Below are 24356 nucleotides of genomic sequence, written 5' to 3' on the forward strand. Positions count from 1 at the left end.
AAACCAACTTCATTCTAACAAAACATTTACACTGCGCTTTGCCAAGAGTTGAGAACAAAGTTACTACTTGTTGTTAACACTTGTCCGTTATTTGGCTCAATACCTGGCAAAAATAATGAGAGAGCAGTGAAGAAAAGCCTCATTATACCATTTCCTAAGATGTGAAATTACTTCACTCAGTGCTTTAGACAAAGGTGCCATTTCACCAACTGCACTTTTTATGCAGATTGATATAAATACGTTGCAGCAATGCCGTGCAAGATGCTCGTTTGTCACTGTCAGCAACTCAATGTTTTGGCCAAGAACACTTTGTGGACATAGAATGAACTGCCAACCGTGCGAGGAGCACATGCAGCATTATCCAATGCCAGAAGATGCATTATAGAAGAAAACACAAGAAAGAATCCACAAAACTGCCAAAACATGTATGAGGCTATTTACGGCGTGGTTTCACTTTTGATTGAGCTTTTCCTAAAACTGATTCAGCAGTGCTTCTTAATGTCTTTGTTTAACGGTCTCAAAAGCGCTGCGCTAGTGTGGAAAGTTAAAGACGCCCAGTTATTTTCTATTATAGTCTACCTTGACCTGCATGACTGAAAACCTACACAGACCAGTGTGGATGGTAAGCACAGTAATAGCTACATGCTGGTGTTATTTTGGATGTGAGTTTAGAGGAGCAGTAAATCTAAAGAGCATGGTTAATGGCACTAACAACTAACATTAGAGCTAGTTTTGAATGGCTTTTTTAATAGTACTCATATGCAAGGTTTGACATGTGTAGTTATTTGAAAACAGGAAAGTAAAATAAAGTGGGGAACACCTCCGAGCAAGTTCATATCTGTCTTGATAAATGCATAACGGGGTTATCAAGATCTCACCTTTAGGTCGGACACATCTTTGTAGCACTTTTCGGAACGGGTGTGGTCAGACAGCTGGACGTTCCAGAAGCAAGGCAGCTGGTGAACCAGGAACGGGTTTTGTTTGATCACTGCGTTAAAGATATCCTGCAGACACAAAATCATATAAGATATGATATCCCCACACAGAAAAACACATATTTAGGTTTTTCCATTCTTCAATCTGGGAAAAAGAGATATGTCTTGCTGAATGTTTTAAATGTGGTACAAATGCTTACTTAAAGACCGAAGTTGGAATCTGCTCTGTGAGTATTTTTCTGTGTTTAATTGATTTATTTAGATTTTTTACACACATGAATCATTTTATCATCATCACCAACAGGAGAGGTGGGAGGGATTACTACCTGCCTCCTGGTTTTATCTTTAATAAAAAGCAAGTGTAAAAGATATTCTGGAATCTTACTGGTCTGGGCCCAGTTTCATAGTTCTGACTCAGCCACCATCTTGTTAAGTGTGCTGTATGTATGCAGATGTTCATCCTTATACAGTCCATTTATACGTACACTCACTCTCATAAAGCGAAAAACTTCAAATTGCTTTGAGGAAATGAAGTCTGGTTACATCTGACAGACTTTTCTTTAACTTGGAGATTTTTGAAGACTCACAAAGCAAAAGTCTAAGTGGCAGCTTTAGCTTCCTAATGGGAAACATAAAAACTCTTTAACCATGTAATGAATACTACAATAAAGTGGGCTGACAGTCCATGGAAGGAAGTCATATAACAGAAGGCAGATGGAAAGCTGAAAGGAGCCTGCTCGTTTTCCAAACTGCCTACCTTGCGGGAATTTACTTAATGAAGGTTTAATTTAAATCTCATAACCATACCTCTCATCTAGACAAGCTCTGAATAACTAAATGGAAAAAGGATAACTTCACAAAGCTCTCAGTGTTTGCCCTGTGACTGCTGATGTGGAACAACTCAGAGTATGATAACATGTCTTTGTGACCAGTGGCACATAGGTATGCCCAGGTGGACTGTGAAAACTGTGTAGATCACTAACATATACATGAGAGTTCTATCATCCTGGCACAGGCACAAGACAGGACTCCAGTTATTTAGTATATTTAGTTTTGCGGAAGATCCAAACAAAGTTTCAGAGGTGGAGAAAGAGTCTTAAATTAAATTTTATTTAGCTTGTGCGTGTCAGTTACTGACAAGCCAAGAGGAGCATGGATCCGGCAGTAGCTGAAGCAAAAACTCAGGTGTGGCAGGAGCTCATTGGTATGGGCCATTAGGTCCCTGTACAACTATAGTGAAAGCTCTCGATCCAGCAGTAAGTCGGACCCTTTGTTATCAATTCTGTTCCTAAATTTTATGAACAACATTTTTAGGTGAGGCAAGTGACTTTATAGGCAGTGACCTCCAGCTCCCACTGGGTGATTTGCAACCAAGTGTAAAGCAACAGAAATGAGAATTACCACCTCTAAATCTGACACTACTGTTCTCAGATGGCAAAGGGCTGCATGCAGCTAAGGGAGGATTCGCTGCCCCAAGTGGAGAAGTTTATTTTGACGTCCTATTCACTGAGCGAAGAGTGAAGCAGGTCACTGACAAGTTGAGGGAGGACGTCTATAAATAGACAGCTGCCTCTGTAAGCTGGACCCAGATAAGTGTGAGAAAACGGATGACCCTTGAAGGTTAAAACTATATCTTTTGAGATACAATGTAAAGCTGGGCATACACTGTGCGATTTTTGGCCCATTTTGAGCCGATTTTTCAGTTGTGCGACCGTTTTGGGGATCGGCCCGAGTTTCGCCTTAATCGTGTGTCGTGCATCGTGCAGTATACGTGGGGTAACGAGAAGCGATTAACTCCTGAGGACCAGCTCCCGATCATCAATCGTTTGGTTATAAGAAAATCAAACCTGTTTGACATCCTCTCGGCCGTCGTGAGGGTGTCAACACAGCCTCTCACACTGCACACGCGCAAACACAGAAATGAAAGTGAAAAGACAGAGCAACACGGCACTGCAACGTGTGATGGAGGCACAACTTGTAGAACTTTGGCAAGCTCATCTGAGTCTTTTCGATGTGACCTCACAAAATTATCAGGATCACAACAACCGTGAAAAGAGTTGGATGGACATTGCTGCTCAATCACAGCTGCCTGATCAATGTTTTTCATTAGCAATTGAGCAAAGTTGATGGTGGTGGTGTGTGTGTCTGTGTGAGTGAAAGACAGAGGGAGAGCGAGAGACAGATTTTGTGTTATAAGCTTCATGTTATGGACGCACAGTGTGAGCACTCAGGTCGCATCAGATCAGGCCGTATAGTGTGAGACCCTGCATTGTGACCTACGAACTTCTAACCCCTGAGAGTCAATCGTACAGTTTGAGCAGGAGCTGAATAACGCGACTGGAAAAAAAAAAAATCGCACAGTGTATGCCCAGCTTAAGACTAATGCCTGATTTAGACTTTTGCAGGGAACCTTTACCATTATGTGTTCATGTTCCAGTGTTTCAACTGTGATGTCAGCCAATAAAAATAAATAACTTTTCTCTCCCAGGTCCCTGCTCTTTGCTGGGGCCAGTGAATTTTTTGATATTTTTTGGGGGGAAAAACAGTAATAGTGGATAACTGACCTTCAGAACCATTTCCAAAGGGGGGGGGGAACCCCAACCTCTGACCCCAACAGGGCCAGAGTTGATTTTGTTTTCCAGTTACTGCTGTCACATCATTTTGTTGTCAACAAATTAAAGAGTGTCAAAAACATTTGAACAGTTCAGTCCCCAATATCCAACATGTCATTAATTGTTTTTTGTAGTGTCTATAACCTTTATTGACAGCAACATTTGATACAACATACTCATACTAATTATACACAACTGAAAATCTTTTTTAATGACTTTTATTATAATGGCAGGTTTACCCACCAGTCCCGACTACCTTTTCTTGATGATTTCATTCAGTAACAGTTCAGATTTTAACTGTCACTGAATGGACAGTTGTCAAATTTAAAGGACATTTTTACATTGGTGCAGCACCATAATGCTGTGCTGTCAGTATATGAAAGCACAACAGGTTTATTTAATTATGTAAGTCCTAAAACACTACTACTTCAAATACAGCTGTTTTCCCAATTTAAATTACACAATTGTGATGTGAGCTATGACACTGTCTGTGTGTGTGTGTGTGTGTGTGTGTGTGTGTGTGTGTGTGTGTGTGTGTGTGTGTGTGTGTGTGTGTGTGTCTTACCTGGTCTGCCAAGGAAGTGGACAGCATGCTCATTAGTTCCCTTTCTGCAGTCAGTCTCCACATCTGCTCCCATCTGAGCTTTCGCAGACGATCCAGGAGGAGCAAAATAACCCCTGTAAAGTGGACACACACATGCTCAAACACACACACAGACACACACAGACACACACAGACACACACAGACACACACAGACACACACACACACACACACACAAGGGTACAAACAAAGATGGTAGCTTAAGAAACAGAGTGACTGGCGTCTAGCTGGCCTTCCTTAAGATCAGCTAGACGCAGTGCCAGAAGTGTTGTTTCTCATTCAGGTTTTCTCACTTTGTTTCCTTTCTTAAATTCTGTCATCTAGACTTAACTTGACACAGCTAGCATGCTAAAAGCAGGTTATAAGGTACTCACCAGTGTTAAAGCCTCTGCCCAGTGCTGGCCAGGGTCGATGGTTCTTCCACAGGTTCCCCAGATACCAGTCACTCTGGTTCTCTACCAGACCTAGAACTTGCTGACCTGTATAAAAAAAAACAAACAAAAAAAAAACCACACACATCATGACTGTTCTCACTTGTTTTTTTTGTTTTTTTTACCTCAAACAAGCATCTTTTTATCTCCACAACCTTCATTTATTCAACTCTAACCTGCTGCACAGTGGCTGCAATGTCATTAGTAATTTTTGATTTGTAGCATTTTATTGAGGAAAAAAAAAAAAAGGCATTTCATAAGGGATGAGAACAAAACATCATGATTATGTTGGGAGGAATAACTGTATGCCATGGTCCTGGATCTGGTGACCCACTGTTTGTGTTTTTGATTTAATATTCTTTGATTATTGTTATTCATGGTTTTAGTTATCTTTATTTCTTAGGTTATTGTGATCTTAGTTCTTCCTCACCTTTTATCTAGCCTGCGTATAGTCGGTGTTCCTTGTTTCATGTCGAGACACCCTTGTCTCTATGTTCTGCATTTCCTGTGTCTCCCCAGTCAGTCGTGTCTCCATGTCTCAGCCTCAAGTCTGCATCTTTGTGAATGTCTCATGTTTTCTGTCTCATTTTGTTAGATTAGCTCAGCTGTGTTCCCACCTGTTTCCCATCCTCTTGTTACCCCTCTGTGTATTTAAGGTTTGCTGCTGGATGGCCTGTTTATCTCCCCTGATGGTTCCACTTTCCCCATCTCAGATCATCATTTGCTATGAGCCTATGTTTTAGTTTCTTCCCAGTTTAGGCGTTGTAGTTTAGTCGTTGTCTCTTTTCACGTTGCATTTGTGTTCTGTTCCGCTGCTAATAAAGGCTCACTTTCGGTTTAAGTCTGTCCGAAGTGTCTGCATTTGGGTCCAATGTCTCTCCACTCCGCACGCTCTGCCACAGCAGACGTCAAACTGAGTTAAGCAGGACTTTAGAAGGACGTATGTGGATTAAAAATAACTACAACAAGATTGTTTAGATAAGAGAATTTATAGAAACAATCTGCTCGTTTCTAGAGCGGGTTGATTGCATCATTTGAGAAAGTGTTTCAATAGCAATAACACTAGATTAAAACTGCAAGAATGACATAACATGAACTTAATAGTGGAGTGAAAAACTGTTGCCTCACAGCGAGAAGGTCTTGGGTTTGAATCCACTATCTGGCCGGGGCTTTTCTGTGTGGAGTTTACATGTTCTCTCCTATCAATCGTCTCTCTACAAGGAATGTTAAAGAAAGGTCACTACGCTCGATAACTCACTGTACTCAGATTTTATCAGTTTAAAAAGCAAATTAGAAGCTTGATAACTTTTATCCTAGTTTTATCCTAGAATAAAGGGAAAATGAGTAATGTATTCTGGGTAACTACTCCTGGTTTTCCTACTGTGTGCATTATGTAGAGACAGAGATGGAAGCTGGACGCATCAGTGGCCGACACTTTAGTGTCAAATATCTTAACATCCAGATCCAGATCCAGATCCAACAGAAACCTAATCATATCATAAAACGAGCTTTTTTGTTAAACACAACAAAGTGTCATAAACTTTAGTTGCCTCATAAATTGAACCATGCTGCAATGAAAAGAAGCAAGAATTGAATTCACTCATACATTTAAAGCTTTTGAGCCACTGAACAAAAAGTATAAAGACAGCAAATGGGTGGAATTAAATATAACTGGGAGATTAAGAGAAGAGAGCAGGAGGGGAGTATGTGGGCTTTAAGGTGAGAGATTACTGAAGGAAGCTGGGCAGAGATAAAGGTTGAGGAAAGAGGCAGTAGGAGCCTGGAGAGAAGAGCATGGGTGCAGTGGTGGCAGGTTTAATGAAGGCTATAAGGAAGATTAATGAGAGCTTATTGGAGCAGGCAGCAGAGAGCAGGGCGCTCCTTTACAAAGGCTACAAAACAAAGGACACAGATCTGCCTGAGCAGAGCTCAAATACAAAAAGCTATAGTTTATAAAGGTTAATCAAACTGGATGGCCACAATATTTGGGTGAGATTAGTTGAGTTCCAAGTGAAAAAAAACAAACACAGGAAACAGTTATTCAGTATTAGACTGCATCATGAAATAAATCAAAAACAGCACTGTCCGAATGTTCCTACAGCACCTGAACTAAGCAGGAGTGCGAGTGGTAGTGACAGAGACAGGGCGCAGCTCTTTGGCCCAATTACTCACCCTAAGAGGTGTAATCAAATTACACCTCTTAGCCACTTAAGATTTTTACTTAAATTAAATTATAAGTTTATAATAAGTTAAATAATAAGTTTACTTAAATTAAATTAAGTAAACGTATTTTTTTAAAAACAGTCCAACTAACTCAAATAGCTTAAGTTCATGTAACATTTTTCAACATATTATTTTTTGATGAACTTATTAGCAGCGTTGGTCAAGTTACTTGAAAATAGTAATTAGTTACTAATTACTGATTACTTCTCCAAGAAAGTAATCCCATTAGTTTACTGATTACTTATTTTCAGAAGTAATTAGTTACTTTAGTACTCATTTACTTTTAAAAAATATGATACACAACCTGAATATTTAATAAAGCAATAGACCTTTCAGCTCAATTCTATTTTTTCTGCATAATCCATCATATAAAATTGAATCAAATGAAAAATTCTCTTTTAAAAATTGTTTTATAAGGTTTACTGTTTTAATTTTATACACATTGCATTAAGCAAAAATTATATGCAGCTGTCTTTGACTTGAAGAAATTTTCTGCATAGTCCATCATATAAAATAAAATAAATTTTGTATTTACACTCACTTTTTCAAATAGATGCAAGTAAAACACGGCAAAAAATACATAAAATCAAAGATTCAGCGCCACTAAGTCCTGTCGCTCTTAAATCTATTTTCACCTGTTTAGCAGGAGTGGGGCGGGTGGAGGTTTGCCCGGGGGTAATCTGGGGGTTTCTCTGTTAATTTCACATTCCTGTGGCAGTGTGCTAGGTGTTTGCTCAGATTTGAAGTTTAATTTTTCACTGTAGAAAGAAGTTTTCTTCTCACGCAGAGCATACAGCGGATGCTAATGTTTTTGTCACTTTATACTGAAACAAACTCAAAGTAATGTCCGTACTTCCACGCTTTAAACGCTGCATGGCCGTATTCTCTCCCGCACTCCATATTATCCATTGTTGATCTGCACACATCTGTTGCTGCCACGGATGTCACACGCGTGTACATTACGTTACAGTAAAGTGTTACTTGTAACTTGTAATGTTTCTGCTCCTGCTCCTCATTAGTTTGTGGTCAGGAAGTGGAATTTCTTGTAGATTCCAGGGCCACTCATTCTGTGTTATGCTCAGATTCTCTCTCTCCTCAGGCTGTGTTAAGTGAGAGGTTCACTCATTCTGGATCTGCATCAGGAACCGTTCAGAGGGAAAATGTCACCATAGCCCTGTCTTGTGTAGATGGGCAGGGGCAGAAATTCAAACACGGGTTTCTGTGATCGGATCTGTGTCCGGTCAATTTGCTTGCCAGAGACTTAATGTGTAAATTAAATATAAATTTCATCTCCTGCCATGATGGTATTACAATAACGCAATCAAACTGTGATTATGTGATGGTGAAATATTGCCCTGTGATTCCGGCTTTGGCTTATGAATGGAGGAGGGCTGCTTGTTGAAGAGCTCATAAAAGTGACTCGCGGCTGCATGCCTCCAGACGCTTGTTTTATGGCTGCTGGAGACTTGAGTTGCACATCTTACTTTTCTCCACATGGGCCTGATGACAGATGAGGAAGTGTGGTATAGAGTCAAGAATGATAATCTAACTGTAACATGTTTTGTTTTGTAACTCCATATTTGCTAATATAATCCATAAAACAGCAAAAATATTCAATAATGTGACCAAACCACCTATGAGTACTGGGGCCCATTCTCCCAGCAATTACATTAGACTGGACAAACATGCTCAGCATGTAGAGCTCTGTAGTATCCTCAATATACTGAAGCAGGTTAGGTATCCAAACAAAGAAGAATTCCCACATTTAGAATAAGAACAGCAGAAAATGCCAGAGCACATACCTAATATAACAATTTATACGTGCATGTCAGTGAAGCTAATCCTGTATACCACAGAAAAATAATCCATCTTTTATGAAGGTCAGATACAATAGAACTGGGGAAGTGTTGAGTAAAGAATAAGAACATTTTGGAGGTTTTAGTTTGCAATGCTATTGAAGTGCATTACACAGAGAGGTTTTTCTGTTACTCTCACTGATATGAGGAAGCCTGACATTTGGAGTAGAAACAATAAGAGCAAGAGTCTGGACAACAGTTTTTATAACAAAATGAAACTTTTTACCTTTCATAAAAGTAGGAACAGAGGAATGTTGTAGGTTCAGTTCAACTAAGTTTTATTTATATATTACCAAATCCCAAAAGCAGTCACCTCGAGGCACTTTATTTTCTTTATTATTCTTTTTCCCCTTCTTTTAGCTGCTTCCGTTTGAGCTTGCTACGCTGGATCATCTGTCTTCATCTCACCTTGTCCCTGTATCCTCCAGCCTCTGCATACATTAACCTCCTCTGAGGTCTTTCTCTTTTCCTCCTGCTTTCAGTCCATATTAACCATCTGTTGTTCAGTATATCCACTCTCACTCCTCCAAAGTATCTCAGCCTTGCATTTTTAAGTTCAGAGTTCAAAGACTCTACAATAATACAGAAAAACGCCGAACAATCAGACGACCCAATTTGAGCAAGCCCTTGGTGACAGCGGGAAGGAAAAAATCCCTTTTAACAGGATGAAACCTCAGGCTGAACCAGGCTCAGGGAGGGGCATCCATCTGAGAGAAAAGGAGTTGCATTACCTTTGAACTTGTGGAAGACGGCCCAGAGTTCAGCAATGTCAGTGGCAAAGGTGATGTCTGTGTCCAGAACGATGACTCTCTGTAGATCTGATGGCAGGGTCTTTGTCAGTACCAGTTTCATTAGCCCATAAATCCCAGAGTAATGTTTGTTAGGAATCCATGAGACTTCGGACTGAAACACAGGAGGAAATAAGGGTTGGGATCATTTACTGTTAAACAGAAATAGCTCATAATGTGTCACATTAAATAAAGCAGTAGCCATGAGATCATTAAGCAGCCCAATCAGTAAAGCATGGTGATGGAGTCTGTGTTCCCCACCTTCAGCTCATCTGCGTCATAGAAGTCCACCCTGACAGCAGGAACCATCCATGTATGAAACAAGGAGGACAGGATCTGCTGAGCAATGGAGTCTGTGATGAAATGGAAATGAAGGGGGATTCCGCCTGTAGACACACACAAATACCAAGCTCCAGTGAATTCACAGCTTTTACTTTTTACTTCCTGCATCATATCACAAAACATTCAGTACATGCACAGTGGGAGTTTGGAAATGAAACTGAATAGAAAGGACAAATTGTCCATTTTTACAAGCACACAGTTACACAATGTCTGGATAAACTTTAAATAAATTCTGCAAAACGTCATCAATGTGACCATGATCCACATATAGAAATGTGTTTCTCATATTCTTTGAAAAATGTTCACTACACATCATGTCTAACACACAGATGGTATATTAAATGAGCAGCCAACAAAAATCTGAATACTCAGCAGCTTGTGAAAAGCAGATAAGTTAACAGCTGAAAGCAGCATTATTTCCTTCTTGTGTCCTACATCCACCAACATTTTTAGGGAACTTTTGATCTATTAATGCCACAAGTGGGCAATAGGCTCATGTTCACATTTTTCATTGTGTTTATTTACATGAGCTGTCTGCTAGAAGAATAACCATTTTAGCAATGTTTGTGAGAGACTGAGTTTAATAAGGCACAAGACGTACAGGTACAGGAACGCAAACTGTTTTCATATCCATTCCAAAATGCACTCATCTTTGCTGTAGTCTTAGAACCCAATCTTTTCTTGTTTAGCACATAAATATAAACTGTACTTTTCCAGGTCAATAAGACTATGTGATATGCTTGAGAACTCCAGAAAAAGAAAGCAAGTCCAGTTGTTTCAGTTTCAGCATTAATAAATGCATGCGTTAAACCCTGAGGCTGCAAGAGACAGACATGGCACACTGATGGAGAGATGATAATCTTACGTCTCACTTCAGCTCAGGGAAGGGGTGTGAGGGATGGGGATATAAAATAGGTGTTCAGGACTTCTGAATCAGGTCAAAGGAAAGTGACACTAAGCTGAGGATGTGAGCACCCTGGGGTGTCTTATGCTGATTGACTTTGTGTATCAATGTGTCAGCTGCACTGGCTCAATAAGCACTGAAGGCTGGGAGCTGTCAGAATGTATCAGAACCCAGAAAATCAGAAAAGCTGTCAACACAGCAGTGCACATTGAAAAGACCTTCACATCCTTTGGACAAACAGCAACAAGGTATTGATGGGACGATTAGGATTGCGCTAAAAAGCAAGCAAATATGTCACGTACATCTGATTATAAAAACTATTAGGATGTAGTGACCCATGACAATTTCATCCTCATGATGCAATGGCGTTTCCTTGTGGATTTGGTGAAAGACAAATCCACAAGACTAAGATCCACTCTGCTTATATCTGCTCAGAGTGAAGGATTATCCTAAACTACAACAGATGGTGTGTGTGTGTGTGTGTGTGTGTGTGTGTGTGTGTGTGTGTGTGTGTGTGTGCGCGCAACTGGGACACCTTTTCCCCTCTTAGTGCCCAAATAGTCAGACCATTGGCCGTCTGGGTGTGTGGTTGTAAAATTCCATTGAAGGTCTGGACCTCCCTGGTATCCACCCATGGGCAGGGCCTACAGCCTCCCTCACCTGAAGCTGATTGAGGCAATCAGGTTGGAGATTTAAGCTGCTTGCTGACACTGCTTCCTCACCAGTTCGTCAACTACCCTATTTACTCCAGGAAAACTCCATCACACCGAATCACTCATCTTGGAAATCTGTTTGACACCCTTAAAATACAGCAGACTATCTGGGGAAGTACTAAGTACTAACTCCGTATGTGTTCAAATGAAGTCATTATAGCTGTGCAAATAAACAATGATGAAGTCAAGTTGTCACAGTAAATGTTGACTTCCATTTACGTTTGGACTCTCTGGTTAACTCTCTGGAAATCTGGTTAACCCGCCAGCTCTCGGAATCATCTCCTTGCCTCACCTGCCTGCCCTCCTGCCCTTATACCACCTCGGGACCTTCACCACTCAGGACAGCTGCCACACACCACCTAACCCACCTGGACCGCACCACCTCTTCCTCAACGCTTCCATCTCCCACCTGCACATATGTACCTAACCACCAGCAGCTGCCGTTGCTCTCTTGGACCTGTCCCCTTGCTTATCCCTCTCCCCTGGCCAAGACCCTCACGCCCCATATATCAAGCCTTAAATCAAGTACTAACGTGAACGTCATTTTGGTGTTAGTCAATAAACCTTTGTTAAACCCTTTACTCTGCCTCCGCCTTTGGTTTCCTGCACGTGGGTTTGGTTTTTGGTGCTCGGCCTCCGGCCGCTTTGTGACAATATGACTGTGCTTTAACATATCTAATATATCTGTTTTTTTAATATACCCGACTGAGTGCTTCTGTTGTGTGGTGTGCCAGTCTACTGTACATTTTTAGAAGTTTAAGTTTACATCCACTTCTCTTTTAAACCACCCCAACTTTTCTGTGAAAGACCCTCACTGGAGATAAGAGTTCAATTGTGGTAGAGCAGTTTTTAGTGCAAGAGACTACATTTTCCAATCCAAAGTAAGATCAAGACCCCAATCATGCACTTTTAACATATTCAACAATGACGGAGAAAATTTAGCCGAAACATCAGAACTGTGGTGCATAAAAGAGTCCCATCTTGTGCAGGCTCAAACCTGCACCAAGACAATGCTCACTCACTGACTCAACCAGTCATCACGTTTGGCCTTCTATAACTTCCTTGACTTTCAGTGTCACATTGGCCATATTTACATCAGATCAGGCTTTTGATTTTATAGATCTGTTCTCAGAATCTTTTGATCACACCTCATTACTTGTAACACTTTTGGAAATGGTAACTAGTTAGAAAATAGATATGTAGGGAAGGTATGGTGAGACGGTAGTCATAGTTCAAAGTAACAACTGTTGAATAGGCATACATTGTCCACATTCATTTTTCAAAAACTGTTCAGCCCAATCTCTTGCTTAAAAAGCTTTTTTTGTAGACGTGTAACAACGCTATGTTACTGTGGCAACAGTATTTACTTTTTCCCTGGTGCAGCCCTTGAGGTTATCTGTCTGGAACAGGCCACTTTAGCCTTAAAAAAAACATAAGAGTGGCTCACAGTCACAGATGTGTGTCTGAGATGACCACACGGAGATATTCGCTCTCACTGACATCAGACAGAGCCAAGAGTAGGAAAAACTCTCTGAACCGAGTGCTTCAAGCAGTCTGAAGCCTGAGCTGCGAGGTCATAGAGATTACTTGCACGCTGACCTCAACATTTTCTACTTGTCTTAATATTAGCATACACCATTGTAATGCAGGGTGGATGTAGCTCAGGAGGTAGAGGAGGTCATCTACTTTTCAGAAGGTTGATGTTTTGATCCATGGCTGCTCCAGTCTGCATGCCAAAGTATACTTGGGTTATTCCTCTGATGCATTCATCAGAGTGTGACAGAAAGCACTTATGTGTAGTAAAAAAAAGTGCTTCTATGAGTGGGTGAATGAGGCATGTTGTACAAAGCGCTTTGAGTGCTTATCACACTTTATATAACAACCAGTCAATTTATCTTAGCTTATGTGTCAGAAAATAGCAAAGACAAAATAGGCTCATTTTGAAACTGATGACATTATTTATCTGCTGAGTTAAATTGGTATTATTGGGACAGGACATATACAGTGGCTGCTGAACAGAAGACAATGATAAGAACCTCCACTATGTGACAGAGTGCAGCATAAAACGGCCATCTCTCAGGCGTGACAGCATCAGTCACACAGACAGGCTCTTCTACAAGGCTCTCCATCATTTAGGCAAGAGATTAACTGGTAGCAAAAAATTAATTTGCTAAAACATCTAGTGGCAGAAATTAAGCAGCAGAACAGTAAATATAAAGAATGAAATGGCACACATCTTTAAACTTGTTTCACAGGGAATTAATATCATATTCAATAATGAATTACAAGGTGACAATAGAGGGACGAAATACTGTCACAAGGTCAGAGTGGATCTGTTGATCAGTGTCCCAGATGCTGTTCCACATTTTGATTCATTCAGCAGGATTCCCTACACAATCAGAACAATCCAACAGGATGACTGCTCGGGCAACTGTCTGCTCAGGAGGAGGAGGATCCATCATGTTTTCACTTTTTCAGTGAAGGGGAGCCCTATGAGATGTCTTCTCCTCCACTTTTGATGCACCAAGTATGACTTGGAGAAGACTCAAAAATCTCAAGAGCCTTCTTATTCCAGCTTCAGGTATAGTTTGACATTTTGGACCCGAAGTGGCACCAACTACCTATCTGCAGTTGTTAGACTCTGCACTGTTGGTGAGGTTCATGAGCACGTTGCAAGATCCTGGGGAAAAACCCTCGGCTTACCTCCATCGCTTGCAGGTGGCATTGAACCGCATTGTACATAAGGGAAGTATACAGCCAAACAGGTCGACAAACACTTCCTGAAACAGTTTTACAGTAGCTGTTGTTGCTTGCTGTTCTGCAGCTAGAACTTAAGAATCAAGAACCCCCATCACTTGCTGAGCTTTTGTGGCTGCTGCGTACTGCAGAAAATAGGCAAGAAACAGAAAGTAGTTGAATAAAACCGCACCTCTGTACTACAAAACTGAAGGTTGTCTCCCATAGACAGAATGTTCAGCAAGTGAAATACAGGGTGAATCTGAGTCAAGCAACATCAGTAGGTTGAAAATCTGAAAAAGCTGACCTGAAAAGCCAATTGATTTCCCTCATGGAACAAATGAAAATGACTGCTTCTAACAAAGAACAGATGCAGAAAGATGAAACTAAAAAACCTGACCATGCAAAGACCAAACCAGGGCCCTCTTACACAGCACCTCTACTTTAAAGCCAAAACTGTGGTAGTGTTTCCATTGTGGGGAGGATGGTCATATTGTGGCCACCTGTGAGTTAGATTCAACTCATGCCTTGGTAGCTGCAAAAAAGAAGGAACTAAGAATTTGTCAGCAGTTATGGGAACGCCAGAAAGGAAAACCTTCATTAAACTGAAGACATTCCCTGTCGTGAGACAGATGGGGACTGCAATGGGTCAAACACGTACGACTGATAAAAAGCCGAAAGGTACCGCTAAGAAGTGTGTGATGTTAACATTGCATGCTGAGCGAGGTCATTTCAAATTACCCAAAGGTTTGATAGGGGCAAAAACTACAGCACAGGTTCAGATGGAGGGCAATTGTGTTAGCTGCGTAATGGATACAGGCTCCCAGGTTACCACAGTTCCCGAGTCTTTTTACAATCAGAACATTCCACAACATGAGATCAGAGCAATCCTTGAGCTTTTGGAGGTTGAAGAAGCCAATGGCCAATCTATGCATTATCTAGGCTACATTGAGATTAATGTTGTATTCCCCAAGGAGTTTTTGGGTGCTGAGGTTGAAGTTCTCACACTTGCATTAGTGGTTCTAGATGACTTGACTTTGGGAGATCAGGTAAAACACTGCTCAAGCTGTCTGATGAGACTCGATTTAAGCACAGTAAAGCTGTCCGAAAGCGTTTGCAAGAATTTAAACAGGCAGGTGTAATCAGGGAGTCCACGTCACCATTCTCTTCGCCCATAGTGGTGGTGAGGAAGAAGAATGGGAACATGAGTCTCTGCGTTGATTACAGAAAGCTCAATTTGCAGACAGTGAAAGATGCTTACGCACTCCCGAATTTGGAGGAGACCTTCTCCACGCTGAGTTAGTCCCAGTGGTTCTCTGTCCTTGACTTAAAATCTGGCTGGCCATCCCTCCCTGGTTCTGCTGGGGGTTTCCTCCTGTTAAAAGGGAGCTTTTCCTTCCCACTGTCGCCAAAGTGCTTGCTCATAGGGGGTCATATGATTGTTGGGTTGTTCTCTCTATGTATTATTGTAGGGTCTACCTTACAATACAAAGCATCTTGAGGTGACAGTTGTTGGTGATTTGGCGCTGTATAAATAAAATTGAATTGAAATGAAATTGAATACCAATGCCATCACTATGGGACTTGGTACTGCCTTGTATCAGGAGCAGGAGGGTCAGATAAGAGTCATAGCATATGCTAGCAGGGTTTTGTCTAAGAGTGAGTCTCATTACCATGCCCACAAATTAGAGTTTTTAGCCCGAAAGTGGGCAGTTACAGAAAAATGTTGTTATTACCTTTATGGTAGCCAGTTTACGGTCGTAACTGACAGTAGTCCTTTAATATATGCAGTGAGCTATCGTTGGCTAGCAGCACTTTCTATGTTTAACTTTCACCTTCAGTACAGAGCTGGAAAGCTGAATTCTGATGCAGATGGTCTTTCAATGTGACCACATGGAAAACTGCTCAATGACACTGTTTCAGAAAAACAACGGGAAAGTACATTCAGTGAACAGTGGTTCACTGAAACAGATCTGTCTGTCTCGTCAAGGAATCACTCTTGGCCCAGACGTGGTACCAGCTATCTGTGAGAAGCATCTCCTTGGCTGTAATCCAAGTGAAAACACAGATGTGGAGTGTGCGTTCACCCTAGAACACTCAGCCTTGTCTGTAGCTGATGAACCAGATGAGTTTATAAATTAAGATCAGTGGGGTGGTTTACCAGTTATTCCCCACATGCCAGTAAAGCAGCTAAGACCAGCTCAACAAGCTGACCCATGTTTCATAGCTCAACTTGAGACTGGGAACAAGGTTTCACCCAACTTTAGAAAGCAACTGCCCGATATCCCCTTGCTAATTCGACAATTCAGTCTTCTTGAGCTACACAATCAAATACTGTACCGGACACAACAAGTTGGAGGTTGTGTAACCTGGCATATTGTTCTTCCTGAACAGTTTCGAGATGCAGTCCTCCAGAGTCTCCATGATGATATGGGCCGCTTATGCATTGTACGTACTATCAACCTCGGTGAGAACAAGATTTTACTGGTCAAGCAGATGTTGAGGGAAAGATTTTGAGGGAAAAGGTTAAAACCTGTTAACACTGTGTTCTTAATTGACTCAATGGACAAAAAGAGCCTGAGTAATATTAAGGGCATTTTGCCATTGCCATCCCAACACCAAACCAGAAAGCTCAAACAGCCAAGTGCCTGTGGGGTAATTCCATTGTCCACTATAGGATTCCTGAACATTTGCACAGTAACCAAGGGCCTGAATTTGAATCACACATCATCAAAGAACTTTGCAAAAACATTGGTGTTCACAAAATACATACCACACCCTACCACCGGAAACACTGGAGTGTTTTAATAGGACTGGTTGAAGATGTTTGGCACATTGGAAAACAAGGGCAAATCACAGTGGCATAGCTATTCGAAACTGTTGGTCCATGCGTATAATTGTACAAAGAATGATGTAACAGGATTCTCACCTTATGAATTAATGTATAGTTGTCAAAACAGATTGTCTGTTTTAATTCATGCTGTCCACCTGAGAGGGAAACATAAACTTGCTGAGTGGGAGTCAGATGTTTATGTTGCGGTAAAACAAGATGGAGATCTCCCAATTTACCCAATAAAACCCGAGAACAAAGATGCTACTCAGCGAACCGTTCATCGAAATCTCTTACTCCCGTGTGGCTTCAACACACCAACTGGGGAGAAGCCTGTTATGACAAAATTCAAACACAAGCCAATAACACGGTTATCAGCTAAATAGTATGATGAGACTGAGCCTTCTGAGACAGAGGAGGATACCATCTGGCTTCATGAGAGGCTTCACAAAGAAACCACTGAATTCACCACAATATATGAGGTTCCTAAATCATGCTCTGATGCAGCTGATAGTAAGATAGTGCAGCCAAGGTGTTGATGATACAGTGGTCAGAGAAAACTTGTCTCATGATAATCCAGAGACCACTGCAGAGTGAAAAACACTTGATTGTTGATGCTGTTCTCCTAAGTGGAGATGACTCTGACATTGACCCTAAGGCCATTAACAACAAAGACTCACAGCAAAGTGTGGAAGGTTGAAAAAAATGGACACTATTAGGCATTCAGTGAGAAGCAGACTTCAACCGGAAAGACTGCAGTACACCCACTTGGGAAACCCACTGATATCCATTGTGCAATATTTATTCCAAGGCTTGAGCTTAGCTTTTACCGATGCTTTACAACAGAGTAAAGTGTCAGAAACTCACCAGGGGCTATTCCCTCAAGTGGTGAAGTCACAGCCATTTCGGATGCAAAGGGACTTGCATGACTTTAGGAGAACAGAACTATGGTTTCATGACTGGTGATGACTAGATTGCCATGTAATGTACAACACATTAAAAACAGAACTTGAATTTAAAACTAATTTTGTTCATGCTTCATTCCTCAAGCACAAATGTTTATAGATATTTGTTAGTTAATTGTGGATAATGTGCATTTAAAGTAACTCTGACCTTGCTCTTAGGTCAGGTTTTTTGATTTGGTGATCAAAGGACTGAAAGTCCCCAGAGAACTTCGAACTTTAGACCTTCTGGAAATCCATAGAAGAATGATGATCTTCCATTGCAAAGGATGTTGTGCCACACCCCTTATGGAATTGAATCTTGCAGTCTGATTGCCTGAGTTGTGGTAGGACAAACTGTGCAAACCGTACATCAATCGTTAGACTGATTTCACACCAATAAACTGCTCAGATCACCCGACAGGCCGGAACTGGGTCTTACTTTAGTATCTGTGCTCGCACAGTATTTTGGTTATTGTTGTTGGTTGACATACAGTGCATGAAATTTTAATACAAAGCGTTATCATTTTCTGTGGTTGTGTCTTGGCTCCCACTGTTCCTGAAGTCCTCTGAAGTCGCCATCTTTAACTTTATTTTATGTACTTATTTTTTTGCACACACTGGTTGCAGATGCCTGCCCCTATGTTTTTTTTCATAATTCATTTGATTCATTCTTAGTTTATCAGAATACATCAGTTTTTTGGAAGACATTATGAACTAATCAGTGTGTATATATAAGTACACAAAAACAATAAGAAAAACAGAATTATACTCCACCAAGTCTTTTATTTTAAGAAAAGGAGAAAAGATTTGCTGTACCTGTGGAAGAGGACAGATTTAACCAGTGTCACCACATCTCGACTTGCGTTGTAACCTGCACATACAATGGCCACATGGATGGTCTGAGGAGAAAATGACAAAGCGATTAAGAAGGAGATGTGCACAGCACAAGGAACAAAGTATAACTGTGAACTGGCTTAGTAAAAAAAAAAAAAGACAACAGTGATTGTGTGTTGGAGCATTCATTAACTCATTCCACCTCATTTCAAAGCATCAAGAGATGAATTTTGATCAGCTAAATCATATCAAGTTATTTGCTTATGGTCTGTTTCCTTGCAGTTTTGGGGCTTTTTACTTGTAAAAAGCACTGCAGTGAGTCCACTGCAAAGGGCAATTATAGTAACTGTCTAACAAAAGTTCTCAGACGTGTATAAAACTCAACTGTAAGATGAATCTAATGAATCTAATGACGTTTTAATGAGAAGAGTGAGGAAATAGCTTTGATAATACTTTTATGATCCTATACTATATACTTTTATGATAATATCTTCATACATTTAGAGCAGATATTCTGATAATTCTCAACAATATGTTGACTTCACAACATGTAGTTGAACAGATGGCTGGAGATTCTCCTTCATGGTTCCATTTACCACAGCAAGTCTTCCAGGCTGTGTGACAGCCAAAGCGCAGATGACAGTCAGGACCCGTTCCCCAACCCTAAGGCGCAGGGAACAAACCCTCTCATCCACCGGGAAAAACCCCAACGTACCGGCAGCAAGCCGAGGGGATATTAGAATACCAACCCCAGCCCACCGCCTCTCACCAGGGGTAACTCTAGACTGAGACAGAGTCCAGCCCCTCTCCAGGAGACTGGTTCCAGAGCCCATGCCATGCGTAGAGGTGAGCCCGACTATATCTAGCCGGTACCTCTCAACCTCACGCACTAACTCAGGCTCCTTCCCCACCAGAGAGGTGACATTCCATGTCCCTATTGCCAGTCTTGGCAGCCGGGGATCAGTCCGCCAGGGCCTCCGCTCCTGGCTGCCGCCCAGCACACAATGCACCCAACCCCTATGGCGCCTCCTGCGGGTGGTGGGCCTGCGGGAGGATGGGCCCATGTCTCCTCTTCGGGCTGTGCCCGGCCGGGCCCCATGGACTAAGGCCCGGCCACCAGACGCTCGCCCTTGGGCACCCTCCCCGGGCCTGGCTCCAGGGCGGGGCCCCGGTAACCCTATCCCGGGCAGGGTAAACTGTTCCCTCGATATTCTCTTCATAAGGGTCTTCTGAATCACATCAACTCCCTGGACTAAAACGGAGTCGCAGGTTTCCTGGTCCTGCTAACATCCACAATCGGTCCTTTGTGGTGCCCCTGTGTTGCTGATCACCTTGTCATACACAAATGTTGAAGACGCACATATTGTGGTCATTCAGTCAGGTAATTAACAATCCTGGACACAAAAGAGGCATCTACCTGCATCGCTATCGGCTTATCACCCAAGAGGGTCGGTCTGATAGTGCTGAATGCATTGGAAAAGCCGAAAAACATGACCCTCACAGTGCTCACTGGCTGGTCCAGATGGAGCATTCACTGCAGTGTTGAATCTGTTGAAGAACACATTCAGCTCGTTGGCTCTGTCCTCATTGTCCCCAGCTCATCTGCTGTTGGATGGCCTGAATTAAGTGATTCATGCCATTCTACGCCTCTCTCATGCTGTTCTGCTGGAGTTTCCACTCTAGCTTTCTCCTAGAGTCGTCCTTACCCTCTATGACCTTGTCCTTCAGTAGTGCCTGAACCATTCTAACCTCCTCTCTATTGCCCATTCTGAAAGTCCTCCTCTTGTCATTGAGGTGAGCTATGATGATTTAAGGCCGCTTTTCTAGCAATATCTTACTTAGCAGTTTAGTATAGAATATAAATAAAAAATTAAATTAAAAACAGTTCAAACAACAAAAAGACAAATATGTCGGCTGCCAGACCGTGAGAAAGTTCAAAAAGAAGAAAAGGTACAGAAACAGAGGTTATACTTCACAATAGTAGTCACAGTGACAGTAGTCACAGTAGGAACCCTTGGATAAACAATTAGCAAATCGCTTTACAGAAAAAGCTGACATAAAATGAGTTGACATAAAGTGCTCTTATAAGCGCAGACTGATGTTACACTCAGCCAAAAAAGGCCACCATATCCTCCCAAATTTGTCTCTAGTGCCAACTATATTAAGTGAAGCTTTTCCAGTTGTAGAACAGACAGCATCTCGTTGAGCCAGTGTTCAAAACTGGGTTGGGTAGCTGACTTCCAAGTCAGTAGGATGAGTTTATTTGCCACCTCCATTCCAAGGTGCACAGCCATCTGAACATAGAGCGACAGCTGATGTGGCCCTGAGGAGCATCTAAATATTGCTCCAAATCAAAATCTGGCAATGTTACAGAAAAATGATCCAGAAAACCACTGAAACACTGCAGACCAGAATGCGGTTAAGAGTGGGGCAAAACCAGAATAGGTGGGCAAAAGACCTCTCAGCCAGTTGGCTTCTGTCACATACAAAGGATATTGAGGGAAATATGTGATTCAGCATAACTGATTTGAGGGCTCTTTAATCTGTGGATCACAGTGCGTTATGATTCATGGCAGGACACTGATACTGTGTCAATGAGTGGATCACAACATGGATATATTAAAGCTTACATTATCAAGCCTCCTCACAGAGTCATATCTCGGTGAGGAGGCCAGCAATTAACTAGAGGAGTAGGCTAAAATATGCCTAAAGGCATCCTGTAGTAGGCAGTCATACTATGCTAACAGTGCTGTGGTATGTGGAAACATCTTTCAAGGTCATACTGCATTACTGAGCAGAAACTTTGAATGGTCTGTTGTGGGTGGAACACTGTAGTATTAGAAACCCTGCTTATGAAACCTGCTAGGACAAATATACATTAAACATATCTCACCTCACACTTATCCACCACTGGGTGCCGGACACAGTCTGAGCTATTACCCACTGTAACAGCTTTCTGGCTCTCATTGTCACCTGTGCCTTCCTCTGAATGTGTTCGGCTTTGGTTGCCACGATGATTATTGCTCGGAAGCTGTGCAGATGGGCTCCTAGGTGGACGGCTAAGTTCTCGGCGCAGCGCCCGGTTCTCTTCCTCCACCACCCGAACCCGCAACTCTAACGCCTGCCGTTCACCAGCTCCGCCCACTGGGGTGGATGAGAGGGCTTCCAATGGAGAAAGAGGGAGGGGCTTCACTGTGGAATTATAACAGGGAGAAACTGATTTAACATGATTAAGAACATCAGTGTCAGTGGCCAATATATATGAAGTTGAACACTATGGGTTGGTCAGTGTGGGTTTTTCTATACAGAGAAACCACTGATATGAAACGTCACTGCACAAAAACAAATCTAAATTGAGGCAGGTAAGTAGCTTGTCCAAGAAGAGGTGTGTCAAGTGTATAAGGCTAGAGCTTCAGCTGTTATTTATTCCTATTCATGGCTCATACCCATGGACATATCTTATTAATCTGGAATGGTACAACAGAAACATAAAGTGCTGTGCTACGTAGTGCAGTTGTAGGCTTGATTTAGGAGTGGTACGACCATCTTCATTCTTCAGCACAACCTGAACTTTGTTGGACAACTTTCTTTCATTTCTGAGGATTTTTTATGTGTGGCCAGTGCCATTCTCTATACTATTGCTTGCTGGAGCAGCAGGTTGAGGCTCCCAGATGCCAACAGACTCAATACACTGAACCTCAAGGCCAGTAATGCTGTGGGGATGGAGCTGGACTCCCTTAAGGTGGTGTCGGAGAGGCGGATGTTGTCTAAGACAAGGACAATGCTGGACAATACCTCCCACCCACTCCATTACCTGGCCAGTCACAGGAGCATGTTCAGTGAGAGACTGAGATTACCCATAATGCACCACTGAACAACACAGGAAATCATTCCTCGCTGTGGCCATCTCCCTGTACAACTCCTCCATCTAATGTACAGTACATAGTGCAATAGCTGCACCCTTTTGCACATCCTCTACAGTGAAAATAACAAATAACAAAGTTTTTCAGGTTAGAGTAAAATATCGGTCATATATCTAGTCTTCACAAATAGTTCTTTGGATGTTTCTGCCTTTTCTTCCAGTCTCTGTCAAGATGATCGCACACTGCTTCAACAATGTTGAAGTCTGCATTCTGAGGAGGCCAGTGAGCAGCAGATCAAATTATAAATGGTTTCAAGTGCACATTCAGACCTGTGAGACTCATTTAGACACTCAGACATTGAGCCATGGCTCTGTGCTAAATAAAGACATTACTGCATCTCTGCCATTCAAAGGCACTTTGTATATAGTTTATTAATTAATAACTGACATATGAAATGTTCTCACAGGCCAGATTGTATCGTGTGCCAGCAGTGGCCCATGTGCCGCATGTTTGACACCCCTGTCTTAATTCAAATCAGTTCACTTCAATTTCATTTAGACAGCACCAAATCACAACAGTCGCCTTGCGCTTTATATTGTGAGGTAGACTCTACAATAATACATACAGAGAAAAACCCAACACACAGTGAGTGAGAAAGGTGACTGAAGAAGAAATACTCAGTGCATCATGGGAATCCCCCAGCAGCCTACACCTACTGCAGCATAACTAAGGGAGGATTCAGGGTCACCTGATCCAGCCCTAACTGTACATATATATTTAGCAAAAAGGAAAGTTTTAAGCCTAATCTTAAAAGTAGAGATAGTGTCTGTCTCCTGAATCCAAACTGGAAGCTGGTTCCACAGAAGAGGGGCCTGAAAACTGAAGGCTCTGCCTCCCATTCTACTTTTAAATACTCTAGGAACAACAACAAAGCCTGCAATCCGAAGTGAAGTGAAACGAATTCTTTAATGGGGGGAGATGTCATAAGGTAATTTAGATAAGATGCCTGATTATTTAAGACCTTGTATATGAGGAGCAGGATTTTGAATTCCACTTTGCATATCATGCGAACAGATCAAGAGGGGACTCCATCGCCGTTGCTCTTTGTGGATTATAGTCACTCAAGACCAAACTGGTCACTCTTGGCCTCCCCGCTCTTACATGTGCCTGGATAAAGGACTTTCTCACTAACCGGCCCCAGACTGTAAGACTCGGCCCTCATCTCTCCTCTACTCGCACGCTGAGCACCGGCTCCCCACAGGGCTGTGTGCACAGCACTGACTTAGCCCCCTATATATATATCAATGGTGAGTGTATGGAGATGGTCCACACCTGCCAGTTTCTCGGTGTCCTCATCACCGCTGAGACCTCCTGTACAGACGACATCACAACGGTCGTCAAGAAGGCCCAGCAGTGGCTGAGGGTCCTCAGGAAGTGCAGAGGGTCCTGAGGGTCCTCAGGATGTACAAAACAGGATTCCAACCTACTGCTGACCTTCTACCGCTCATCCATTCAGAGCCTGCTGACATACTGCATCACAGTATGGTACGGCAGCTGCACTAAGGCGGATAGAGTGAGGCTTCAGAGAGTAGTCAAGGCAGCACAGAAGATCATCAGCTCCGCTCTCCCCTCCCCGATGGACATTTATTCCTCCCACTGCCTCAGCAGAGCAACAAACATTACCAAAGACAGCTCCCACCCTGGTTTTGACCTGTTCAACCTGCTTCCCTCAGGGAAGTGCT

At 42.1% G+C, this 24356-nt stretch overlaps 1 protein-coding gene across 1 annotated transcript in view; it reads right to left on the bottom strand.

The window, feature by feature from the left end:
• Window positions 1-24356, bottom strand: part of large1 (LARGE xylosyl- and glucuronyltransferase 1) — a 54925-nt gene that overhangs the window by 15298 nt on the left and 15271 nt on the right. The window contains exons 3-9 of the mRNA XM_019346207.2: window positions 21645-21943; window positions 18729-18816; window positions 9710-9834; window positions 9392-9563; window positions 4525-4629; window positions 4113-4225; window positions 879-1004 (exon numbers count right to left, since the gene is read on the bottom strand). Coding sequence (XP_019201752.1) covers window positions 879-1004; window positions 4113-4225; window positions 4525-4629; window positions 9392-9563; window positions 9710-9834; window positions 18729-18816; window positions 21645-21943 — 1028 coding nt within the window. The remainder of the gene's footprint in view (window positions 1-878; window positions 1005-4112; window positions 4226-4524; window positions 4630-9391; window positions 9564-9709; window positions 9835-18728; window positions 18817-21644; window positions 21944-24356) is intronic.

Source organism: Oreochromis niloticus, linkage group LG15 (genome assembly GCF_001858045.2).
Source record: "Oreochromis niloticus isolate F11D_XX linkage group LG15, O_niloticus_UMD_NMBU, whole genome shotgun sequence".
Classification (NCBI taxonomy): domain Eukaryota; kingdom Metazoa; phylum Chordata; class Actinopteri; order Cichliformes; family Cichlidae; genus Oreochromis; species Oreochromis niloticus.